Genomic DNA, 23,419 nt, shown 5'->3' on the forward strand with positions numbered 1-23,419 from the left:
GTATAAAAGTTTAGTACGTGTTTCGCAGGCAATGCAAGAGGAACAAACCCCACTTATGCACTGAAGAATGATGGGATGCGTGCTTTAATTTCTCTAACACAGGGGCAGCGCCTCAGCACAGTCGCAGGATTTCTCCCTCGGCTCCGGCCCGGTGCCGGGCAGCGGCAGCTCCGAGGCTGAAGGAGGGAGAGAGCTGCAAGGCGGAGTGGGGAGGGCGGGATGGGCCCCAGCAGGGCGGCAGGAGAGGGGTAGGGTAGCCCCGAAGAACGGCTCTCGGTCGCGATAGCCGACAGGAAAGCCCCCGAGAGCCCCTCTCGGTGAGACTGGGGGGCGGGGATCACGCCAGATGTCAGCCCGGAGCTCCCTCCGCAGCCCGATTCAGCCCGTCCCCCCTCGGGCGCTCCTTCCCCCCTTACCTCATTGCTACATTCCCCAGCGAGTGAGCTCAGCTGTTCGCACAGCCTCTCTCCTTTTATGGTCAAACAACTTTGCCTGGGCGAGGCTTTTCCGAGAGTTGGTCGGAAGCGTCGGGACTCAGCAGCTCCCCCCTTCATTTCTATTGCCTCTCCCGGCGGGCACGCCGAGGCAGCCCCAGGCCCCGGCCCAGCAGCCCCGCCGGCTTTCGGCGGTGGTTCCCCCTTCTCTCTCCCCCCCGAGGTGAGTCTGTCGGCGCGGTGAGGGGCTTCGGTCGGGGGAACGCGGTCCTCTTGGCGCTGTCGGGTTGCTATTGCACTGTGGAAACGCCTCCCGGACTGGGGGGCTCCTTTAGGTGGCGGTTTGTCTGTTTGCCCGTTTGGGTAGGGATGCCCTCCGTTCTGAGGGTGCGAATGGAGTTGGTTTTCCCCGCTGTTGGTGCAATGGAGTCGGCTGGAGCTCCTGAACGGGAGAGGGAGGAGGGGGTGTTGCCGGCCCTCGGTCGGGACAAGCTCTCTTTTGTGTACTCGTGGATGAGAGAGACACCTAGGGAGGCTTGTTCCAGATGTGCTCAAGAGAAGAATCTGAGACTCTTTGTGCGTGCGATTTGTTTAATAGATGAGCTTCTGTCTCTCTGGGAGCGCCTTGAGAAAGTGACGGCGCAACTGCTTGCAAATTCGTGGAGTTTCTGAACGTTTTAAATATGTTTGCATAGCTTTTTGGAGTTCTTTTCCCTCTGCACAGGGAGGAGGAGGCGAGGCCAGCTTATGTGGAACGAGCTCCGAGCTCCCCTTCCCCCATCCTGCTTTTCTGCAGGGCTTTGCAGAGCTGGTAGGACTTTGCTCTGTGAAAATGTGTAGTTTGGGGGCAGGTGGGGAGAACATTCTGGAATCAGCCTGTATGAGAGGGTGAAAAGAAGCGTGACTCCCTCATCTTGTTTTGCTTTATGGTCTGTGTTGGGTTTCTTTTTTGCTCTGGTTCTCGCTCTGCTCCCTCCCCCCTTCAGCTGGAAGGAAGTTGGCAAATAGGGGAAATACAGATGCAGTGTCTTGGCTCCTGCAAGTTGTGTTGAGGCCAAAGAACTGAGAGCCATCTGCATGCCTAACAGGTGGCAGACCTGTCACAGAACCTCTGGGACGTTACCTTTGCAGATGAGGGAGGTGCTGCTTGGTCCTACAGTTCCTTACTCCCCACAAGTGTGTGAGGCAACTGAGTGCTCTCACTGCATCCTTTGGGGGATGCCTTTCTTCACAGGTCCACCTGAGTCATCTAACTGCTGTTATCAGCAGGCAGAAAACCTCTCACCTCAGGGACACATCAGGAGTTGAGATTAGATCTGCTGACCTGACACTCCCTCTTCCAATTGTGTTTACAAACAGTGCCACAGGGACTCGTGTTCCTGATAGGGTTCAGATGGTACTGACAGCAGTGAGGACACGGCAAGGCCAGCCTTCCTCAGCCCGTCTGGTCTGTATGGGGGTGGACAGATAAACAGAAGTGCGGATGAGCAGGGGCAGCTGCTGGATGTAGACAGCGCTAAGCAGAAAGGGCCTTAAATGTGACGTTACATACTGGGAAATGGGCTGCTTTGGGTTCAGGGAGATAGCAGCTGCTGGTAGTGATGCCAGCACATTTGATGAAGCGGAGGATGTCTCAGTGCTGGCTGACCTCAGTATGAACGGTGATCAGAAATTACTCTTCAACTGTGGTGCTTGTAAAAGCCTATTCTGGTAGGGCTGTAGCAGGAGATTCATTGCACTGTAACAGTGAAGCACAAGACAGTCTCAGTGCCTCCATCAGCAAAAGTCTGTAACAAAAATGCCTGGAGGTCTCTGTAGAAGCTGTAGAGTTGATCAGTCCCTTCTGACATGCTGGCTCCCAGCAGTGTGAGGGACCAGCGACAGACCTTGCTGACTGTTTCTGCCTTGGCCTTTTCCCATGCAGGACCATATGGGGCATGCTCTGCTCAGCTCTTTGTCTGCTGCTCACTGTTTTTGGAGGAACCCAGAGCTGTTTGTCAAAGCGCACGCAACGTGTCAGCCCTGCGCAAAGGGAAATAAAGACTTACTGTTTGTCTATGTTATCGTGTGTTTGTAAGCTGTTACCAGGTCCATCTTACCAGGTGGGTCTGAAACACGTCAGCATGTAGAAGTGAGCACAGGGCTCTCAGCAGCAGCCATGGGTGAATTAGTGGTGGATGAAGGTTGGTGACACCAAGGCTGTCCTAGCAGCTATCACAGCCAGCTGTCTGCATGCAGAGTGGAGGGGCACTGCTCTGAAATGCTAGCAATAGAGCCCTGGGCTATTGGTGCTAGCTGTTGGGATGGGGTGTTAGGACTGCAGGCATGCCGGGGTTACAACAAAGCATCTGGCTTTGAGATTTCTAGCACAGATGAAATTTCTGACCTGAATTCCAGGGCTGAAGGAATGCTGGATATGTGGCCCTCGGGCTCCTGAAACAGCTGGCTTGGCGAGGCTAGTCTATGCTTATTCAGATTTGGCGACAGAAAGGAGGGAGGGCGGAGAGGCTCTCAGGGCTGCACGTAGCAGTGCTCACCCTGCTCTCAGAACAAAGCTGAGTTATTTGGCCATCCCGCAGGCAGGATGGCCAAATAAGCTGAGCTCTGGTCTCAAGCCTGAGGGATCTACCTTGAAGATGCTGAGTCGCACGGCCGCAGAAATGCTGCCCGGAGCCCTTGGAACTGCTTCCTGGTGGAGGCGGAGCAGGCGGCTGGCTCAGCCAGTGAGGGTCAGGGGATGCTCCTTCATCGGCAGCTACAGGAAGAGGGAGAAAGCAGAGGGCCCTGCCAGGGAATGTGACACCAAGAACCCCTCACCTGACCTGGTGTTTCTGCCTCTGCCTGCACACGAGGGTCTGGAGGTAAAGTGGGTGGGATGAGAGATGCAGGGGTGTGCTGGGGAATAAGGGGGTGTTACTGGGGGTGTCACAGGCTGAGGACAAGAAGAAGCAGATGACGTTAGCGGGTAAGTGGGGCAGAGTGAATGCAGATTGCAGTCGTGGAAGAGGGAGTGTGAGGGTTTGCTATGCTGGGTGAAGATGCTTGCACTGGTCATCAGCTCCTTCCTGCATAGTGTGTGGAGGGGTTTTGAGCAGCAGGGAGCTTAGTTTTCTCTGTGGCAGCGCATGGATGATAAGAAACCCCTTTGTGGTTATCACTGTGCTGAGCTAAGGAAGTGTGCTGGCTTATTCAAGCTGCCTTTAGTAGCTGTTCCTCCTTCTTCCTGTGCTGATTCTTGAAGTGTTCTGTGCTCTGCTTTGGCCCCTCGGCCTCTGCCCAGACACAAGCTCCTGTATCTCCCCATTGTATGTTCCTTTCTATTAATTCCCACTCGGACCTAAGTCTGACATCATATCACTTTCCTCTCTCTTCTCTCCTGCCAGCAGCCAAAAAGATGGCTTCTCCAGGTACCCCAGGGACCCGTATGACAACCACAGTCAATATCAACATTTCCACGCCGTCCTTTTACAACCCACAGAAGAAGTTTGCACCTGTAGTTGCCCCTAAACCCAAGGTGAATCCTTTCAAGACTGGGGGTGCATCGGAGTCATCGCTGCCACAACCTCCTGGAGCTGGAGCCCAGCGTGCCCAGATAGGGAGAGTGGGAGAGATCCCCGTAGCTTTGACAGTAGAAGGTAGGTGAAGAGGGGTGTGACAGATGTGGTTATTGCTTCTCAATTCTCAGGGTGCGAGGTCTGTAACAGGGTTAAATATGAGAATCACTGCAAATAAAGCATACTGTTGCTGTAGATGCTTGCAAGTTTCTGAGTAAGATGAAAGGATTGTGAAGTGATCTCAAAATACGTGGCAGCTCAGTTGGGAAAGGAGTTAGGAAAGCAATCCTGCGTTGCACTTCGATTTTAGTAAAGCTGGAGGAACGCAGTGTTTTTTTCATGATATTCCCAGTGTGTATAATTGTGTAACTGCAGTAGTATTCTGGCCAGCACGCCTAAGAGCAAGTATGTTGCAGAAACATTCACTCTGGTGGTGATGCATCGTGCTATTCTCTTTCTAACCAATTCATCTTAACTCCAGTTGGCTGTCTTCAATTATAGAGACCCTTCTTGTGGACTGATCTTTTGCAACAAAGACTGCAATTTCGAAGGAAGTAGAAATAATTGCATGGAAAGAACAAAATAAAAGGAAGCTAACGAAAACAGGAAACGAGACTTGTATAACTGAGTTTTCTACTTTCTGCTGTTGGTTTGGGTTGAGTGTGTTTTCCTGTGTACACTGACTTCTTGTTTTAGTGTGTGGCTTTCTTTTTTTGTTCTTTCTTTCTCTGTTCTTGTTGGTTTTGGTGGTTGGTTGTTTTTCTTCTAAGGAGCAGAAGGTTCCTGTGTGAGGCTGGTGTGTCCTGTACTAACTCAGTGGGCAGCTGCTAATGGTAGGAAGGCTGATCTGCACTCAGAGGCAAATGACTAAACTATTCTTTCCATTTCATGAGTCACAATGGCCCCAGGGTGTCGGTGCCTCTGCCTTGTAGAATTGCACCACCTAACTGGTGACCTTTTGCTTACACGCTGTTGGCTGGAATCTTGAGTCTGTCATCCAAGGTCTTATCATAATTTATATGCTTTTCTGCTGAAGTTGTGCGGATTTGGAGCGTGTTTGTAGGTTGCATCAAACTGACAGAAAGATATTAACTTGACTACAAAAGCAAACAAATGGGTATTCAAAATTGCTTTTCAGAATGTAGTAAGTAGGGAATTGGGTGTTTATTGTTCCACTTGTCCACTTCTTTCCCTGTAAAGCTTCTTTTGAAGGAACAAGCTTGGTGGAGATTAGCAGAACTGTTTGGCTTAAGCTGCTACGTTACCAGCGGGTAAGGGCTGCTAGCAAAAGTTTATTAACAAGGCAGATGAATGACTGAAACACAGTTTTGACTCAGTCAAGAGAGGTGTGCATCTGATTTGATTCTTCCCTGATACATCTCTTTGATCATTCTCTTCCTTTCCTTTACTCTCCCCAGAGGAATGATAGTATGACATAGACCCATAGCAATTGATCTCTGTTTTAAGTGACAGGATGGCTAAATTGCTATCGCTGTTGTAACTTTACATTTAATATTGGTCATTCAGTAAAGCTCATGCAAACTTGATCCCAAAACATCATTTCAAAGAAAAAATACTGGCTTTATATTACCTTTTTTTTCCCTTTACTCCCAAAAAGCAGAACAAGAAGACTTGGAAGAGGCACTGCATACCAGTGCAGTTTATGCATTCCTTTGGCTAATAAGATTTCTGCTTTCATTTAGTTTTTTAAACATTTGCTATCGTCTCTTTTAGGGTTATAGATGAGAAATCCTAATAAAGCCTGTGGAAAACAGCTTAGACAACAGATTAGACAAGTTGATAATTGCTGTGGAAGTAATATGTGGAGCAGCAGGAGCAAGAAACTTGATCTTTAACCCTGCTGCTGGTTGGGTCTAACTGGAAAGAGAGAGGGGATGTTGAGTATATCTGGAAGAAAGGATGTAGGATTTATACCTGCTTGTCTTTATTGTTGTTTTGTGCTTGGATGATGGCATAAAGGGTGAAGGGAAAGAGTATCTTCTTTGACATGTGTTGTAAGAGATATCTTTTGTCTTTTCTGCATGCTAGGGTGTAGAGAAAGAGGAGGAGTAAGAAAAAGCATTAGGACATGTTTCTCAATTACTGGTGAATTCCTAGTGACTAATGCAGTAGCTTACATGATGGCAAATAGGATTGCCTTCACCTTGTCCAAACTATGGGGTTCACTTGTCCTTGATGGATACTGGGTACCACTTGCACTAATACCTTCAGGGTGCCTTGTGGTGTTTTTAACCACCAGGAGTATAAAATGATCGAGGCCTGCTTTTGTTTTCATTGTTCTCCATAGAATTGCCACTGCCACCTCCTCCCCCACCTGGAGAGGATCTAAGTTTTTCCTCAAACTGTGCTTTTCCTCCACCCCCGCCACCCTTTGAAGAGCCTTTTCCACCAGCCCCAGATGAAGCTTTTCCTTCTCCTCCTCCACCTCCTCCACCAATGTTTGATGAAGGACCTGCCCCACAGGTGAGTGATGTCAAGGGAAGTATAATATCTTGTGTTACTCTGAGCTGGGACAACTTATCTGTGCATTCTGGATTCAACAGCAGGAAGCTCAGATATCTGGGAAAGCAGTACCAGTTTGCACTGTCCTTTCCTATAAGATGCTGTAGAAGTTCAGTAAATATAAATGCAAAGTCCTGCATTAGAGTTGGGACCACCCCATGCACCAGCATAAGTTCTGATCAACTGGCTAGGAAGCAGCTCTGCAAATGAAGGACCTTGGGATTCTGGTGGACAGTGAGTTGAATGTGAGCCAGCAATGCACCCTTGTGGCAGTAAAGGTTAGCCACATACTGAGCTGTCTTAGTCTTTAGGACAGGGGAAACGACTATTCCTCTGACTTCAGTATTATCAAGGCTGCATCTTGGAGCAACCAACTGGCTTTTGCAGTTTGGTCATATGCTGTAGTAAACCTGGATGAATACTGAACAGTCCAGCAAAGCATTGCAGCAGCCACTGGGGGATGGAGCATGTGGTACAAGGGCTGTATTTGTGCAGCTGGCAGAAGAGGAGCAAGGTCAAGGGTGGGCATCTAAATGATGTTTGCAATACAGAAAGGAGGAGAGAAGACAGATGCATCTTACAGGGTACAGCAAGAGAACAAGAGACAGTGAACACAAGTTGCAGCAAGGTAAATTCCTGTTGGACAGAAGAAAAACCTGTTCATCTCCAAGAATGTCTCAGCATTGTAACAGATGCCCACAGAAGCTGGGGAATCTGCATGTTTGAGGATGTTCGTTAATCACCTGATCAAGGCCCTGAATGACCTGGTCTAGCTTGGGAGTTAGCCCTGCAGTGAGTAGGGTATTGGACTGCAGGACTCCAGCTGTCTTCTCTTACCTGAATCTTTCTGTTAGTCTTACTGGGCTGTTTGTTTTATCACTTCTGGTAGATTTTGGAGACTGTGTCCTGTTCATCTTCACCAGTTTTCTCCCTGCTCAGAACCAAGAGCAGATCCCAGGTGTAAAAATCTGCTGTTGTAGGGGGTGCGCCCACTTGTCTGGCTGCTCCTATAATATGCTCTGATCCCTCTTTCCTCATGGATGGTGGTGTAGGTGCGTGGCAAGATGAACAGCATTGATCTTGAGATTGACTCATTGTCCTTAATGTTGGAAGACATGGAGAAGAATGACCCCTTCAAATCCCGGGTGAGCTGTCTAGAATACCACAGATGGAAGGAGAGATGACTGGTTTGCTGAACTGAGGTAGAGAGAAGGATGCTACTGAAGATTAAAATGTCTGGATAAATCATAGCAAGAAACCTACCTGAAGAACCAGAAAGCATGGATTATGTATCTTTTCAAGTTTGTTAAATATGTAGTAATGGAGGGATTCTTATCATTGTGGGAATACTGATCTATTCTTGTAAACAGTATGTTTTTCTCTTGTACTTTGTTGATAACTGCCTGGTTCTCTGTTTCTTCCCTTTACAGATAACTCCAGGATCCACAGGTTCTCTGGAGAGACCACTGGCACCCAAAACTCATGTGGAAATCTCATCTGCACCCAGAGATCCTGTTCCTCCTTTTCCTTCCAAGTTCACTCCCAAGCCAAGTGGTAGCTTATCTTCCAAGGCCCCTGGATCGGATTCAACTCCTGCCCCAGCTCCATGGGCAGCTCCACAGCAGCGCAAGGAGCCCCTAGCATCAGTCCCTCCACCCCCCTCTCTCCCTTCTCAGCCTACTGCTAAATTCATACAACCCTCTGCTGCCAGCTCTCCCGGATCTAAACCAGGTGCCACTGTTCCCGTGGCTCCTTCAAACTCTACAAGATATCCTACCTCCCTTCAGACTCAGTTCACCGCCCCTTCACCCTCGGGTCCCTTGTCTCGACCTCAGCCCCCCAATTTCACCTATGCTCAGCAAAGGGAAAGACCTCAGGTGCAGGAGAAACCTGTTCCAACTGAACAACCTGCTGCTGTAAAAGACATGGTAAGGGTCAGAGTTGTGTCTCTGGGCAGGTATGGCATCAGTGGGGGGGTTGAGATGGAGGATGAGGAGGGAGGGTCTGTCTCTGGCTCAGGGAAGTAGTGGAAGTAGTTGCTCATTTGGCACCTTATGTTATTGAGAGGCAGAGCTTGGGACAGTGCTGGAGAGGGGCAGGACTTCATGTAGAGGTGGAAAAAAGCAAGCTCAGTGGATGGTACGTTGTTCCCTTGGGAGGGATAGAGAAGAGATGTAAAGTTGAGAGAAGGGAATTTATCAGGAACTGAGTGGGAATGAATTTATGTATGCATTCTTTGGGACTGACTGTTTTCTCCTCTGCAGCATAGACCCAGTGCAAATCCACCTAAGGGGAACTCTCCGCTAACCATGAAGGAGGTAGAAGAGCTGGAGATGTTGACCCAGAAACTAATGAAGGATATGGACCATCCACCTTCAGTAGAAGCTGCTACTTCTGGTATGTTCTCTTAGTGAACAGCAGCAGGACTGAGACTGTGGTGGGTTTTTAAACCTCCTAATCCCTTTCTACTGCTGTTGGTAGAGCTCTGTGGCTTCTGTCGGAAGCCCCTGTCACGGACCCAGCCAGCTGTGAGAGCTCTGGACTGCCTTTTCCATGTGGAGTGCTTCACCTGCTTCAAGTGTGAGAAGCAGCTGCAGGGGCAGCAGTTCTACAACGTGGATGAAAAGCCCTTCTGTGAGGACTGCTATGCCGTGAGTAACTGAGACAAAAAGCTGCAGCGGGCTGAGCTTGCTGTGTCTGTTCTCTTCTGCTTTTCATTTCACCTATCGAGTGTAGTCTCCTGGGGATGGAGGTTTGGATTAATATTGTCTTACCGGTTCCTTTTGTGTTTAGGGAACCCTGGAAAAGTGCAGTGTCTGCAAACAGACCATCACAGACCGGATGCTGAAGGCCACCGGTAACTCATACCATCCTCAGTGCTTCACCTGTGTGATGTGCCATACTCCTCTGGAGGGGGCCTCTTTCATAGTGGACCAGGCCAACCAGCCTCACTGTGTGGATGACTACCACAGGTATGGAGGGAGCATGTGCTCGTGGTATCCTAAAGCAGGCAGATTCCCTCACATCTGTTTAGTTTCGCTGCAAAATAGACATGGCTTTGCCACAGCAAAGTATAAAAACGAGTCGGCAATGCACTCTGTTAAAACAAAGGTCTTTTCCCCTCTATTATGTGACTTGTGCCTCTGCTTCCCGTACTTCTGTATGATGGTGAGAAACCTGCAGCGGTCACGATCGCTGCTGTATTTGTGTGTTGCAGGAAGTATGCTCCACGCTGCTCAGTGTGTAGTGAACCTATCATGCCAGAGCCTGGGAAAGATGAGACAGTGCGTGTGGTGGCACTGGAGAAGAACTTCCACATGAAATGTTACAAGTGTGAGGTAACCCTGGTGGCCCCGCTCTTCTCATTTACATCATCACTGAGCGTCTTTGAACTTCCCTTTGCTGACCAAACACACTAATGTTGTTTTCAATTACTTGTAAACATGTTGAGCAAGGTTTGGAATCATAGAATATCCCAAGTTGGAAGGGACCCACAAGGATTGCCAAACCCAACTCCTGGTTCCACCCAGGACCACCCAAATTTCAAACCTTATGACTGAGGGCATTGTTCAAATGCTTCCTGAATTGCAGCAGCTTGGTGCTATGACCTCTGCCCTGGGGAGTCTGTTTCAGTCCCTGACCACCTTCTTTGTGAAGAACAAGAAAAAGGTTTGATGTTCACAGATCACAGGTTGATGAGCAAGGACTTTGCGTACATGTAGCCACTATTAAAGCCCTAGTATGGCAGCTGTTTCTGCCAGGGGAACTTGCAGGGATAACAGAGGGGACTGTGCTCACCTGCTCAGAATGGTTTCCCCAATTACCACAGTCATAGAAAGAGCAGTGGACTGTGAGCCATTGTTCTGATCTGGTAGGACATTGCCTACATTGTTGTCTGTGTCATCCTGGCCATTGGCTGTCACTGAGCTATCCCTCTTCTTCTTATTCCATTTAGGACTGTGGGAGGCCCTTATCTATTGAGGCTGATGAAAATGGCTGCTTTCCACTGGATGGGCACGTACTATGTATGAAATGTCACACTGCTCGTGCTAAAACAGCGTGCTGAGGGGCTTGGAGCCAGCATACCCTCGAGACCCCCTGCGCTCAGTACTCTTTCCTTCCCCACCATTGGCCTACCCCTCTGCCTGACAAGGCAGACTGCTACCAGTGAAGATTCTGCCAGCACAGTTGGTTACCCACGTAGGATTCACCACTTGTAGACTTCACTATGCACACCCAATAAGAAAGGACCTCTTCTCCCACTGCCACTTCCTGGCCGTACTGTATATTCCAGGCTGAGGACTGTGACTGAGGTGAGTGCAAAATCTCAAGACAAGAAGAAGGACCAAATCTCCACCATCGCCTGGTGGAAGGAGCAAGAATGACCTGGTGGCAGCTGCTGGGAAAAGGCTGAGCGTTCTTCTGCTCCATGAAGCCAAGAAATGATTTCACATCATAAGGTGGAAGCCGCCTCCATCTCAGCACTGCTTCTGTCATAGGTTTTTCCCGTGCCACCTCATTATCAGGATGTCTTCCCCCAATGCCTTCATCACTTCTGGGTAAGAGTGTGGAAGCAGAATGTACTGGGAGCTTCTGTTCTAGTTGCTGGGAAGAGCTACCCTACCATAGCCTTTCTGCTTCTAATGGATTCTATTGGCTAACTGCCCTGTCAATTTATTTTTCTTCTTCCCTAGCCAGATTAAACTGGCAGTGTTTGGAATCCTGCTCAGCTCCTGAGTTTGGACAGTTTAACTTTTTTCTCTTCCTAAAATGAGTTGTTTCCCGGTGTGGTTTCTGGACAGTCAGGGTGGGCAAGAATAAGAAAACAGTCCAAAGAACGGCTGTTACAAGCATATCGTGAGGAGGTGCCTCAGTGAGAGGATATGAGAACTCAGCGCACTGAGGAGCTCTCAGTGTTCCAGCAAGAATTGTTTCACAGCTGTCAGTAGGAGCTACGATGTCACTGCAGTGTGCTGTCTGACTCTGTGTTATTGCACTGAGCCTCGCTCCCTAGACTAGAAACTCTTAAGACAGAGCAAACCTTTTGAATAACTACGCTGTCCGACCACTGTTTGCATCCAATAAAATGGTGAGGTTTTTTTTTCCATTAATACGTCTCTCCTGTGTTTCTTTAACAACCCATAAGAAGTGATGTCTTAGGCTGTAGGGAATATATCGTTGCTATTCCACTCAGCCTCCCAGAGATGTTCAGAGGCTAAAAATGGCCTTTCTTTCTTCACATACTGGTTTCCTTTTCAAGCTGTTTAGTTTCCTGCTTCCCCTCATTGAAAGCAATAGAATGCCACATTTCAGTACAGCAAGAGCTGCCTTACCTCTCAGACATACTGTATCTTAAATGCTGTAACCTAGACGTGGCCACGGCCTGTCCTGCGACCTCCCCACCCCATCATGGTGGTGGTGTAATCCCTACAAAATCTTGCTGGCCTTCATCTGGTATTGCTCCAGTAAATCCGTGTCCTTGTACCAAGTTGGACAAAACACTCTAGGTGTTTCATCGGAGAGGAGGAGGGAAAGGAAGATCAAGTGCACCCTCAGCAACTTTGCAGTTGACACACCCAAAGGGCAGGCTGCCATTCTGAGAGTCATAGACATGCTTGAGCATGGGGAAACTCCTTTCAATATGTGAAGGGGGTCTATAAGATGGAAGGGTACAGGCTCTTTAGCAGGATTTCTTGTGACGGGACAAGAGGAAATGGTTCCAAACTAAGAGATCTAGATTGAACGTAAGAAAGAAGTCTTGCCATAAGGTGAAGCACTGAAACCAGTTGTCCAGAGATGTGTTGGATGCCCTGCCCTTGGAGACATTCAAGGTCAGGCTGAACAGGACTCTGATCTAGCTATAAATGCCCCTGTTCATTGCAGGGGAGCTGGACTAAATGGCCTGTAGTGATTCCTTCCAACACAAAGGATTCTGATAAGAATAGGCCCCTTCCAGTTACTCATGATACATTTTCTAATGCAGTCTAGGTAGTGTTGGCCTCCTTTGCTGCCAGGGTGCATTACTGACTAACATGCAATTTGCTGATGGTGGGACATGCAAGTACTTTCACACTTTCTAGCCAGTCAGCCTCCAGCATGTAGTGGTGCAAGAGGCTACACTTCCCTTGTTACAGAGCTCTTCACTTCCCTCATTTCCCTTGATTGAAATTCATGAGACTCCTCCCTTCCCATTTTCCCATGTGCCAAGGTCCCTCCAAATGGCAGTACAACTACCTGCTGTAGCAACCACTCCTCCCGAGTTTCTATCTTCTGTAAGGTTACACTAAAGTTTATGTTTGCACGATGCATGCTTTTATCTTGTGTCAGCCTCATCAAAGCTTACCGTCTAGCTTGGGCATTGTCCGTGCAGCAACTTTATTATCTATGCTTCATGTTAAAAACACCTATTACTAAGACTGAACTTCCTGATATACTGAGACTCATAATACAAGTTTTTCTTGTTGGCTGTGACTTACTATAGTTGCAATAACTCAAGTGGCTGAGATACACGTATGTCATGGTTCCTTGTTTATGCTCTCCTGCTTCTCATCTTGAACAGAATGCCAGTCCTTAAGCTTGGCCGAAACAACACCAATTGGATGTAATCACCCTGCTGGGAATAATAACACATATTCTAGAGAAGAGGTCCCAACATTATTTGAGATAAGCCAAAGCACTCCAACACACAACCTGCTCTGCCTCAAGTTTATTTACAAAATACTATTTACAGTCTGTAGCACCTCTGTCTTGAGTTCTGATAAATAATAATACTTCCTTCACAGAGAAGGAATGACAGCCCACCTCTACATTTTTCTGTTACAAATACCTTATTTGATCCCTCTTTCAAAAAAGGGGCAGAGAAAAATTGGTACCTACAGGGTTTTGTGTGTATGGAACAAGTGAAGGTATTAAGCAGGTTGAAGAGAGGTAAATCACTCTGCTGAAGTACACGTGCAAGTAAGCAACATGCCAAGGTTACACGATCACACAAGTTACAGCAGGGTGCGCTGCTATTCCCAGCTTCAAAGGACCAAGTACACCATGACTTGGTGTTCAAAGCAAGAATAGCTTAACTTAAAAGTATAACCCTTGGCAGCAGCCTTGTGAAAGATTGAATAGTTTGTTCCTATTGTGAAGCAAGGAAGACAGAAGGCTGCTGAAATGAGAAGGGATGTACATCAGGGAGTGAATGTGCCCAACCTCTACATTTGCATCCTCATGAATGTTTTCTGAAGGTCCCACAGCATCTGAATCCTCATTTTCAATCCTAAAACATCATCCCAATCCCCACCCTGCAGTTGTATGTATCCTTATATTTCTGTGTGATTACCTGAGGGCTTGAAAGTCCATTATGTGGACTACAGGGATTATTCCATGCTGCACAGAACTAACAGTAGAAGACAGGATTGAAAATGGATTCTAAGACCAGTGTTCTGAAAAGTACTGCTGGCTGAAGCAAGGAGAAACAGAAATGAGAGCAGGTGGTGTTGCCTCGTAAGTCTTTTCAGTCCTGGTTTTTTGCTTTGCTTGTCCCAGTCACTCATTTGGAAGCAATTGCCATAGGAATGATTCCAAGTGATATCTGGTAAGACAGCATCTTGCAAGCTTGAGAGATCAACAACTGGTCACTCCTTAAAGCCTTGGATGCTACACAGAATCCTCTTCTGGTGGCCTGGAAGTGACACTCCCATCTGTTTCAAGTCCCTGAAGGAAATGGGAAGAGAAAGGAAAAAATCAATTGCTATTCTTCTGCCTTGCAGACTAGGATGTGTTTAATGGGCAGAAACAGTTATTAAGCATTAGTTCAGAAAGTTTCCTTTCCCCCAGTACCTCCTACTACCCCTTTTTCTCTAGAGGGAAGAAACATCCAGGCGTTACTTCCCTTTCCTGCCTATCCCTTCCCACCCAGTCAACTGGATTCTTCCACCTTGTGACAAGGCTTACGCTCCCATAAAAACAGGACTGCATCTATGTCCTCTTCTGATATGAGCCACATCTCAACCCTTTAGTAGATTCTGTCCCTGCACTGTACCTGTCCATTTGTTTTATGTAACTGCTCCAGTTATATTTGGTCATATGTTCCCATCTGGCCTTAGATCTTCTAAAGGGCCCAGAAGGACTTTGTTCTAGGATGGAACTGTGTCAAACTGACACAGGGAGAAAGTCACTAGCCTGTCTGGAGTTCAAGCAAGAAAATTCTCTACTTGAGTCCTATGAGGCTAGAGAAATGGTCAGGTTAGGGAATTATTTTACATCTCTTCTTGCTCTCGTGTCTGATAGGAATTCAGAGCAGCTCAAGCCCCCAGTAGGACTCAAGCACAGATAATTAGGGAAACAGCCTCACACTACCCTTACAGGGCAACAGGCTTGTCCACTTCCATCTAACCACACAGAGAAGGATGAAGAAGCCTTACAAGTAAATGTGATTTCCTGTTCAGATAGCAGAACAGATACAGCTATTTTCAAACTAGCCCGGTGTGTCCTGTGGAAACAGCCTGCACTTACTCAGCAGTGAGGTCCAGAATTGACTCCATGGTGTCAAGGCCAGCAGTGCGAAAGTTGGAGATATAACGCTTCATACGAATGGATTCCAGCCACTCGGGAATAGATCGATAAGGGATACCATCAGATCCACTGCAGCTGGGGAGCCGGAGCGTTACCCTAAAAGCAGATGAAACCCTCATTTAGCCAGGCAAATACCTTTAGTGGTCAGTACTATGAGACCTTTAGTGGTCAGTACCATGAGACAGTAGCTTGAGAGAGAAAACTACCAGGGCTAGGCCCATTGATCTGCTCTCCGCAGAGAGATCAGACTGCCCAGAGCCATGGCTAGGCCTTATGTCACCATGAGAGAAAGATTACTGCTGCCTTCTGCTCACAGAACATTCAATGTGTCTTTTGCCAGACCGCACTATTAACATCACCAGTCTCCCAGTTAATCCCTCCTCCTCCAATGCCAGTCTGTTTACCTGGGATCAAAGTCTGCAACAGACCGGAGGAGATGGGGGCTTGAGCTGAAGTGTTGCAGCTGTGCACGGATCTCCTGGAAATGAGGCCTCCTCATTCGATCGTGTGACCAACAGCTCTTCATTAACTCATAGAGGATGGATGGGCAGTCCACAGGTGGGGGGAGCCGGTACCCATCCTCTAAGCTTTTCATCACCTGCACAGAGAACAGGTGTAAAAGAAGGACCAGAAACCTCCAGGGGGCTGGGAGCAGACAGTTCACCATTATGCAGTGTGCAGCAAGGGAAGGAGTTGAAGCAGGTTATATATGTATAACATAGGGTTTGGGCAGCATAGCAGAGGATAACAACACATAATGGATGTCAAAATGTGAAGCGAGAAACACATTTGGTTTCAGTCTTTTATTAGCTTAGCTGCATTTGCCATTCAAGGCATGTGTTCGTTAGAAGTGAGAATGAAATGATTGTTACTGCCCAAGTCAAAGCTTGGCCACATTGATTTTTAGCAGGGAAGGAGAGAGTAGTTATGTGTTCAGAAGAATGGCAAGGCAGAGGAAGAACAAGTAGAGGCCTATATTTCTTAAATAATAACCCTAAATAATTCCTTAAATATAACCTTAAATCAGCACCGGAGCTCAATGTATATTACCTCTTGATTGGTCATATTCCCATATGGCTTGTCACCAAATGACAGCACCTCCCACATGACAATTCCAAAGCTCCAGACGTCACTGGCTGAGGTGAAAATCCGATGAGCAATGGCCTCTGGGGCTGTCCATCGGATCGGAATCTTACCACCCTGTAAAAGAGAAAAGATGTAACGTATCCAGCTTGTATCCAGTGCTTTCATGCAAGGAGCTCACAAACTACTTCTTAGACTGGGCCCTCTTCTCTTTAAGAGATGTGTAATCACCTCTGGGGAAATCTATCAAAAAGACAGAAACAATCTTGCAAAGTAAATGAGTTTAAGCCTTCTGTTCAGTTGAACTGAAAACCACAAAACCACTGCTGTTGGTTTAAGATACTAATGCCAGTAACATACATACTTTCAATGAAACGAGATATTAGAATCACTGGAGCTTTCTTTGGAAGGGACCTGTAGATCTCCCTACTCCAAACTCCTGCTCGCAGCAGGGCTGTCTGCAAAGCTAGATGCTATTGAGTACAAAAACATCTGACATCTCCTAAGACTGCAGCTCACTTACTCAGATCTTATCTCTCCAGAGTCTGTTTTTGCATTACCTTGGTTTCATATGTTCCCTCTGCATCATTCTCCAATATTCGGGAAAGACCAAAGTCAGACACCTTGCATTGAAGGCTGCGTGTTACCAGGATGTTGCGAGCAGCCAGATCCCGGTGCACATAGTTGTGTTCCGAAAGGTAGGTCATGCCAGAGGCTATTCCCTGCAGCATGTTCACAAGCTGCACAGGGCTAAATTTTTCTTCATTCTCCTACATGGAAGAAGTGAGAGAAGACTCTGGTCAAGTCATAGAATCGTAGAATGGCCCGGGTTGGAAGGGACCTCAAGGATCATCAAGCTCCAACTGCCTTGCCACAGGTAGGGCTGCCAGCATCTACATTAGATACTAGACCAGGCTGCCCAGGGCCTCATCCAAAGTAACATCACTCTGCTGATTTCTAGATATTGGCTTTATCAACTAGCAAAAGAGTATATTGGTAACAAGCAAAACATGGTGCTGTAGGCCAAGGGACTCCGCAGGTTCACACCAAGGCACTGGTAGTGGCCTCCAGAGTTATAACTAGGTACCTGCATTTTAACTGCCAAAAAAGCACTCTGGATACTGAGCAAATTGGATGAATTCAAGCTTCAGCTGCTGAGACTGGAAATATTAGTGAGTAAAAGTTATGTGGATGTCTAAGTCTTATTTCTCGTCTTCTCTTAGGGTCCTAAATCCAGGTCAAGTGCAAGTTTTAGCAGTACACAAGTCTATTACAGATTAAGGACTCTCACCCGGAGGAAGGTATCCAGCGCTCCATTCTCCATATACTCAGTGATGATCATCATTGGCCTTCCTTGAGGAAAACATTAAAGTGTCACCCTTTTCACAGTTCTCCTTTGCAATCTGTGTTTCAATGCTATCCACATTCTCCCAAAACAAGAGAACCATACCCAACCCCAACCACCATTCCTGTTCCACTGGCACAGTGGACGTCCCTCCCCTTAGAACTCCTCCAGTGATTCTGTATTTCTACTTGCATTACACACATAACCCTCCACATTCCCTTACGCTATTCCAACCTCATATCCACTCATCAACCCAAAAAGACCTTTACTAACACTACCTCTTGACTCTTCTGGAAATCCATAACTCTCCTCCCTTCCTCACTGTTTGCCATAGACTAACATAACAATGGCTATTTTCCCAACATAGCCTCCGTGACATAATCTCCTCTTGAGAATGTTCCTAGGAATATGCCACTTTCTACTGTAATTCCAGGAACATTTCCCATACTCTTACTTTTGGTGACAACTCCTTCCAGATGTACGATATTTGGGTGATTGAACTGCCCCATAATTGTTGCCTCACGCAGGAAGTTCCACCATTGTGAGTCTGAATATGTTGACTTGAGGGTTTTGATGGCAACCACAATACGTTCTTTCCCTGGGAGCCGCAGGGACCCACGATAGACCTCCCCAAACTCCCCTGAGGACAAACAGAAATAATAGGTCACACATGAGCTCAAGGGCAGCAGGTGAACAGCAGCATGAGAGAACTGAAAGATGAAGAGAACACCAACAAACTCACCTTCCCCAATCACATTCTCCATAGTGACACAAGAGACATCCAGTTCCTTAATGAACTCCAGAACCCCTCTACTGGGGTCATCATATGGCTGCAGGTCCACATAGGGCTTTAACCAGACCTTCTCTATTGTAAAGGGAAACAATAGAGCAAATTAACCAGTCAACAACTTGGTCAAGTTACATAGGACAAAGCTATAGAAAAAGAGATGAATCCACAGGATTCCAACAAGAGAAATTAACAGATACACCAAACATACACTGAGAATACTGCCATTAAAGAAGTAGACATATTGTATCAGGAAAAACATGCTCTTGTGATGTTTGAAACTCCAATTCTTATGATTCCTTCCAACCTATTCTGGGTCCCTCCTTAGTTCCAACTCACCTCGATCAAAGCCTGAAGTACTGTAAGCAGGCCGTGCTTGTCTGCGGTGAGTCTTCCTGAAACACAAGAAGTCATGAAACTCAAATGGTTAACAGATAGTAAAAAGAAAAGCAAACCTTCTAGGGACTCTGCCCTAGCTGGTCGGACATAGACCTCTGGGTAGTGCAGAGCTCTTTCTTGCAGCTAGCAAGAAAATGCAGTGTTTTGTGTACATTTAGAAATGCAGCTTTGTTTCCATACAGGTAGTTTTGTTCTATCCTTGATGAATTACAGATTAATTTCCATTTATTTTATATTTTCTGTATATTTTCAATATAACGACTGATCTAAAACACAATAGAAGCCTTGTAGACATCTAGAGAGGAAGCAGAACTTTGTATCTGGGTAGACGACCATTAAAGTATTGGTACATGGAAAATGGTTTGAAATGACTGCATATATCTATTCTCTGCTTAACTGACTGGCAGTAGTATAAACTATACTACCATAACAATATTTTTATTCATTTGGCATAACAGTAAGATAGTGCTGGATTTTTCAACCCCTCCAATCTTACTGATTACTGAGAATCAGTCCATCTTATTGCAACACGCTGATCTTCCTCTTTCAACTCTAACTAACTTGTCCAACTTCCTCTGAAAGATCAGTTTATCCCTTTTTAACTCTGTCTTAAGCTCCCATAGCACACACTAAGCCTTTTTCAACTCCAATAATCAACACTTACTTTCGTCGAAAGAACAGAATTCCCAGAAGCAGCCCAATAAATAGCAAAACTCCAAAGATAATAGATGTTATGACTCCACCAGACAGAGCTCCTGTGTCTGCAGAGACAAAGAGAATAGCCATATCATTTAAAAGACCAAGAATTACTTGTCAGGAACACAACAACCAGCTTCCACAAGCTACCACTTTTAGGTAAATTATGGTGATTTGTCTTCCAGGTAGCAGAGCGACCATATTTGAATCCTAAGTATTGTTCTTTCATTTAGAATCCATCGTGCTTTTATGATTTTTGTTATCAGTATTCCATATCACAACATCATGTAGTGCACTGGTAGTTAAAGAGTTAATGCTACAGTCCCATGGATTGTCAGTAGTTCCAGGTCCTTCCCTCAGAAGAGAACTACAGCTTCCAGAAGACTTTACTGTTCCGTTTCAGTTTTCTGCTCAGATGGAAAGATAAAACTGACTGGGAGTCATGAGACTGGCCCTTCTTTTTCCATTTGTGTCTGCAATGTGCTCTCCCTAGCTATCTCATCTTCAGCATTAGAATAAGGCCTTTGGTTTTTGGACACTTTCTCTCATCTATTTATTAGCTTCAATTCCAAATTGAAATATAGAAAAATATAGTGGTGAACTCCTCTGAGTTCCTCTTTCCATTAGCAATTTCCACACAAAAGGAGATGTGTGCTAATCATTTTGCTAATGCTTTCACTTAGAAACATTGCTATCCAGAAACAAAGTATCTTTCGGGAGAACTAAATGAACAGATAATAAGTAATTTACCAGTACAACGCACAAACTTGAGATCAATAGTTCTGAAAGGGAAAGTACAATTGAGTTTTATGTAACAGCAAGCACAAAAGATAACTGACTCCCTGTTCAGAACTTTTGTGTACAAAATAACAAGGCTTTGTCACCTGGACCTGAAGACAAGGAATGCAGGAACGTGATTTCTTTGCTTTACAGTTGGTAGAACACAAAAAGAGATTAGGGTACTACATGCATGTATTTTCTGATGGAGAAGTGATTTTCTCACTAACAACATACAATAATTGTATTTTACCTGGTGGAAGGGTGCGGAATTCCTGCTCCTGGGAGTAGGGCCCAGGCCCAAGGGGTGTGATGGACCTGACACGAAGCAGGTAGGTTGTGTCTGGCTGAAGGTCTGTCAGAGTGACATTTGGCTCTAGAAGGTGCTTCACTGTGTAACGTGCCTCCTCTCCCTGCAGAAATCAAACAAGGCCGAGTAACTAAAACATAGTATGAAACGGACATTTTCATCACTTTGGGTGAAAAAGGGAAGAAGAGATGAGGCAGATCTCACCTTCTCAAAGAACATGACCTCATACTCCACTGAGGTCCGGCTGCGCTGCCATGGGGCAAGCCAAGAAACAGACAGACTACTGTCATCTCTCTGTGTCAGGATAAACTGGGATACTGTCACTGGAGCTGCCGGGTGGAAAACAAAGAATATCAGGATGAAATGCAATCAATGCAAAGTAAGCCCTCTCTCCATCCAAGGCACTATCTTTCCTCCTCTGATCATACCATGTAACTAGAAATTACACTCATTACCATTGCCACACCTTTCTCTTCTACAGTGAAAAGAAAATGAGGTGTCCAGTTGTAATTCGTTTGCTGGAATAGCGTACTACCCCAACAGTAATGTCTCAGTCTCCATTCTTCCTGTCACACATGTAACAATATTCTGTGTGGACTACAACAGTGTATCACTGGAAAGGCTTTAACCTCCTCACCTGTTAAGTCCTTGGTGGATACATAGCTCTTGCTGTTCATGGCTGCTTTGATATGCACGAAATAGGACTGAGGGACTTTACATGACAGAGGTAAGAGGTAATTTATCATACCCTACCAACACACATAACAGACAGAAGGAGAAGATGGAGAATGCTTAAACATTCACAGAGATTCCTCTTCCTTTTTCTGGTGAGCAGGAAGAACTCTCTGGTTCTGCTAACCTGCATGTCCAACTGCAACCCAGACAGCTGGAGCAGTTCTCTGTGCAGCAGGTCCCATTCCTGAGACACCATTATGGGCTTCCACAGCAAAGGTGTAGTTGGTGTAAGCTTCTAGGCCATCCACATCCACAGCAGTTTTGGTGAGACCCGAAGCACTTGGGGAGAATACCACACCAGGCTCACATGGATCACACGACAGGTAATGACAGCGCTGACAGAAGACTGTGTAAGTTAAGTCCTTTCGCCCACCATGGTCACTGGGTGGCTGCCACCACAGACTGAGCTGTGTGCCAATAAGGGAGAAGCTGACATTGCGGGGAGCTGAGGGAGGACCTACAAGAAACAAGAAAGAAAGTATTTGATGCAGTTGATATTACCCACTCCATTCCCTCCTGTCTCTTAGTTCTTTCTCTCCAGCCACAACTCACGGGTGCAAGCAATGTTCTGGCCCTCTGATGGTGCCCGATAGAAGCCTGCATTGCAGGAACAAGACGTAGCCCCTAACTCATTGGACAAGCTGTTTGGGGGGCACTTCAGGCAGCGTTTAGTCTCCAGAGAGTGACGATAGAATCCTCGCTGGCAGGCTGTGAAGAGATAAGTTAACGTAAGTCCAACAGTACAGACCAACTTTTAACACAGATAGTGGCAGGACAAGATGGGGTACTTTTAAACTAAAATAGGGGAGATTTAGATTATACATTAGGAGGATGTTTTTTACTCAGAGGGTGGTGAGGCAATAGTCACACCAGAATATCACCTAGCAGGGCCCCAAGGAGTATCTAGATAATTAACAGTTTGCCTAAAAGCAGTGGCTAGGAAGCTAACATGGAATAGAGGAGAACGTGTACCATGGTTTTCCTGTTTCCAGTCCTACAAAAATATACAGCCAAATCATTCCCTACCTGTAACACCTGATACTGTCTTTGCTGTATTGAAGTATGTCTCTCTACCTTCCAGCCTCAGGAAATAACATAACCACCCATTACAGTTTCTATCATTTTAAGCTACCACCACTCAACTATGTGGTCAATGGGGGTCATCCTTCTCCTCAGCGTTGGTGAGGCCTCACCTGGAGTACTGTGTCCAGTTCTGGGCTCCCCAGTACAAGAGTGACACAGAGCTCCTGGAGTGAGTCCAGCAAAGGCCTATTAAAACAAGGGAGTGGAACATCTCTCATATGAGGAAAGGCTGAGGGGAAAGGGCCTGTTTGTCCTGGAGAAGGGAAGGCTTAATGTTAAGGTGACTGAATAGTGTAACAGATTTCCCATAAAGGTTGTGGAGTCTCCTTCTCTTGAGATATTCAAGATCTACCTGGACACAATACTGGGTATTACATTCCAAGGGATGCTGCTTGAGCAGAGAGGTTGGAAGGGACCTCTGGATATCACCTAGTCCAACCTCCCTGCTCAAGCAGTGAGGCAGCAGAGAGGAAACATCTGTGTGAAGGGAGAAACCTAGGAGGGGGCAGGGGGAAGGCAGCAGTCAGCCAGATCAGGTCACATCACCTTAGGCTACGTCTACGCTAAAAACCAAGCAGGGACAGGAGCTGCAGTGGTGGCACACCAAGACAGCAGTACACCTCCAGGTGTCTAGGCTCGGGCCCGGGCATGTCTGGAGGGTCAGGACAGCAGGGGGGCGGCTCCCCGCGGGCGGAACGAAGGCGGCCATTCAGTTTCGGGCAACTAAGCCAAAACAAGTCAACACAAGCCCAGGCCAGACCAGACCGGCGCCCCGGAAGCGGCAGGCACAGCATAGCCCCGCAGCCACCATCGAGGCCCCAGGGCCCAAAGGGGGAGCGGCCCTGGCGGTGCCCCCGGCTCAGCCCCCACGCCGTGCCCGAGGCACTCTTCGCCGCCCCCGGTGCTGCGGTGTCGGCTCCTGGCGCCTCGGCTTCCTCGCCACAGCTGCCGGGGCCCACGCAGCCGGAGCCGCCATGCCAGGAGCGGCCGGCAGGTGGCTGCACAGCGCCGGGGAGGTGCCCCAAGGCTCCGGGCCAGGGCCGGCGGAGAACCGGCGGCCCCACTCAGGGACGCGATGCCAGCCCCGCCTCGGAGGCGGTGCGAAGCCTACCCCGGAGCGCCCGGTTG

General features: G+C 47.1%; 2 protein-coding genes across 12 annotated transcripts in view; one reads left to right on the plus strand and one right to left on the minus strand.

The window, feature by feature from the left end:
* Positions 1 to 498: 498 nt before the first annotated feature.
* ZYX (zyxin) lies at positions 499 to 11,622 on the plus strand. 11 transcript variants are annotated; one of them, XM_032447103.2, is made up of 10 exons: positions 499 to 657; positions 3,818 to 4,069; positions 6,297 to 6,472; positions 7,564 to 7,656; positions 7,942 to 8,439; positions 8,776 to 8,908; positions 8,993 to 9,162; positions 9,305 to 9,483; positions 9,729 to 9,849; positions 10,467 to 11,622. In XM_032447103.2, the coding sequence occupies exons 2-10, from the start codon at positions 3,829 to 3,831 to the stop codon at positions 10,575 to 10,577; spliced, it is 1,722 nt and encodes a 573-aa protein (XP_032302994.2). In that variant the 5' UTR covers positions 499 to 657; positions 3,818 to 3,828; the 3' UTR covers positions 10,578 to 11,622. The 11 variants fall into 11 exon arrangements, with proteins under 11 accessions (XP_032302994.2, XP_015727908.2, XP_015727933.2 ...); XM_015872422.3 differs by having other exon boundaries at positions 3,821 to 4,069; XM_015872438.3 differs by lacking the exon at positions 499 to 657 and adding an exon at positions 2,418 to 2,536.
* A 1,580-nt stretch (positions 11,623 to 13,202) lies between these two features.
* Positions 13,203 to 23,419, minus strand: part of EPHA1 (EPH receptor A1) — a 28,333-nt gene continuing 18,116 nt past the window's right edge. The window contains exons 5-18 of the mRNA XM_015872409.3: positions 21,761 to 21,916; positions 21,333 to 21,665; positions 20,678 to 20,802; positions 20,417 to 20,576; positions 19,355 to 19,451; positions 18,631 to 18,686; positions 18,247 to 18,369; positions 17,959 to 18,144; positions 17,451 to 17,512; positions 16,720 to 16,929; positions 16,127 to 16,276; positions 15,481 to 15,674; positions 15,017 to 15,172; positions 13,203 to 14,215 (exon numbers count right to left, since the gene is read on the minus strand). Of these exons, the coding sequence (XP_015727895.2) occupies positions 14,137 to 14,215; positions 15,017 to 15,172; positions 15,481 to 15,674; positions 16,127 to 16,276; positions 16,720 to 16,929; positions 17,451 to 17,512; positions 17,959 to 18,144; positions 18,247 to 18,369; positions 18,631 to 18,686; positions 19,355 to 19,451; positions 20,417 to 20,576; positions 20,678 to 20,802; positions 21,333 to 21,665; positions 21,761 to 21,916 (2,087 nt within the window). The 3' untranslated portion in view covers positions 13,203 to 14,136. The remainder of the gene's footprint in view (positions 14,216 to 15,016; positions 15,173 to 15,480; positions 15,675 to 16,126; positions 16,277 to 16,719; positions 16,930 to 17,450; positions 17,513 to 17,958; positions 18,145 to 18,246; positions 18,370 to 18,630; positions 18,687 to 19,354; positions 19,452 to 20,416; positions 20,577 to 20,677; positions 20,803 to 21,332; positions 21,666 to 21,760; positions 21,917 to 23,419) is intronic.

The sequence above is a fragment of the Coturnix japonica genome, chromosome 1 (genome assembly GCF_054131305.1).
Source record: "Coturnix japonica strain WE chromosome 1, WE-NBRP24, whole genome shotgun sequence".
Lineage (NCBI taxonomy): Eukaryota > Metazoa > Chordata > Aves > Galliformes > Phasianidae > Coturnix > Coturnix japonica.

What these genes read in the sequence shown, in the direction of transcription:
- ZYX (XM_032447103.2), top strand. Translation starts at nt 3,829, where the DNA reads ATGGCTTCTCCAGGTACCCCAGGGACCCGTATGACAACCACAGTCAAT. An exon ending in CGTAGCTTTGACAGTAGAAG is followed by an intron (nt 4,070 to 6,296) that starts GTAGGTGAAGAG and finishes TGTTCTCCATAG; the next exon opens with AATTGCCACTGCCACCTCCT. An exon ending in ATGAAGGACCTGCCCCACAG is followed by an intron (nt 6,473 to 7,563) that starts GTGAGTGATGTC and finishes ATGGTGGTGTAG; the next exon opens with GTGCGTGGCAAGATGAACAG.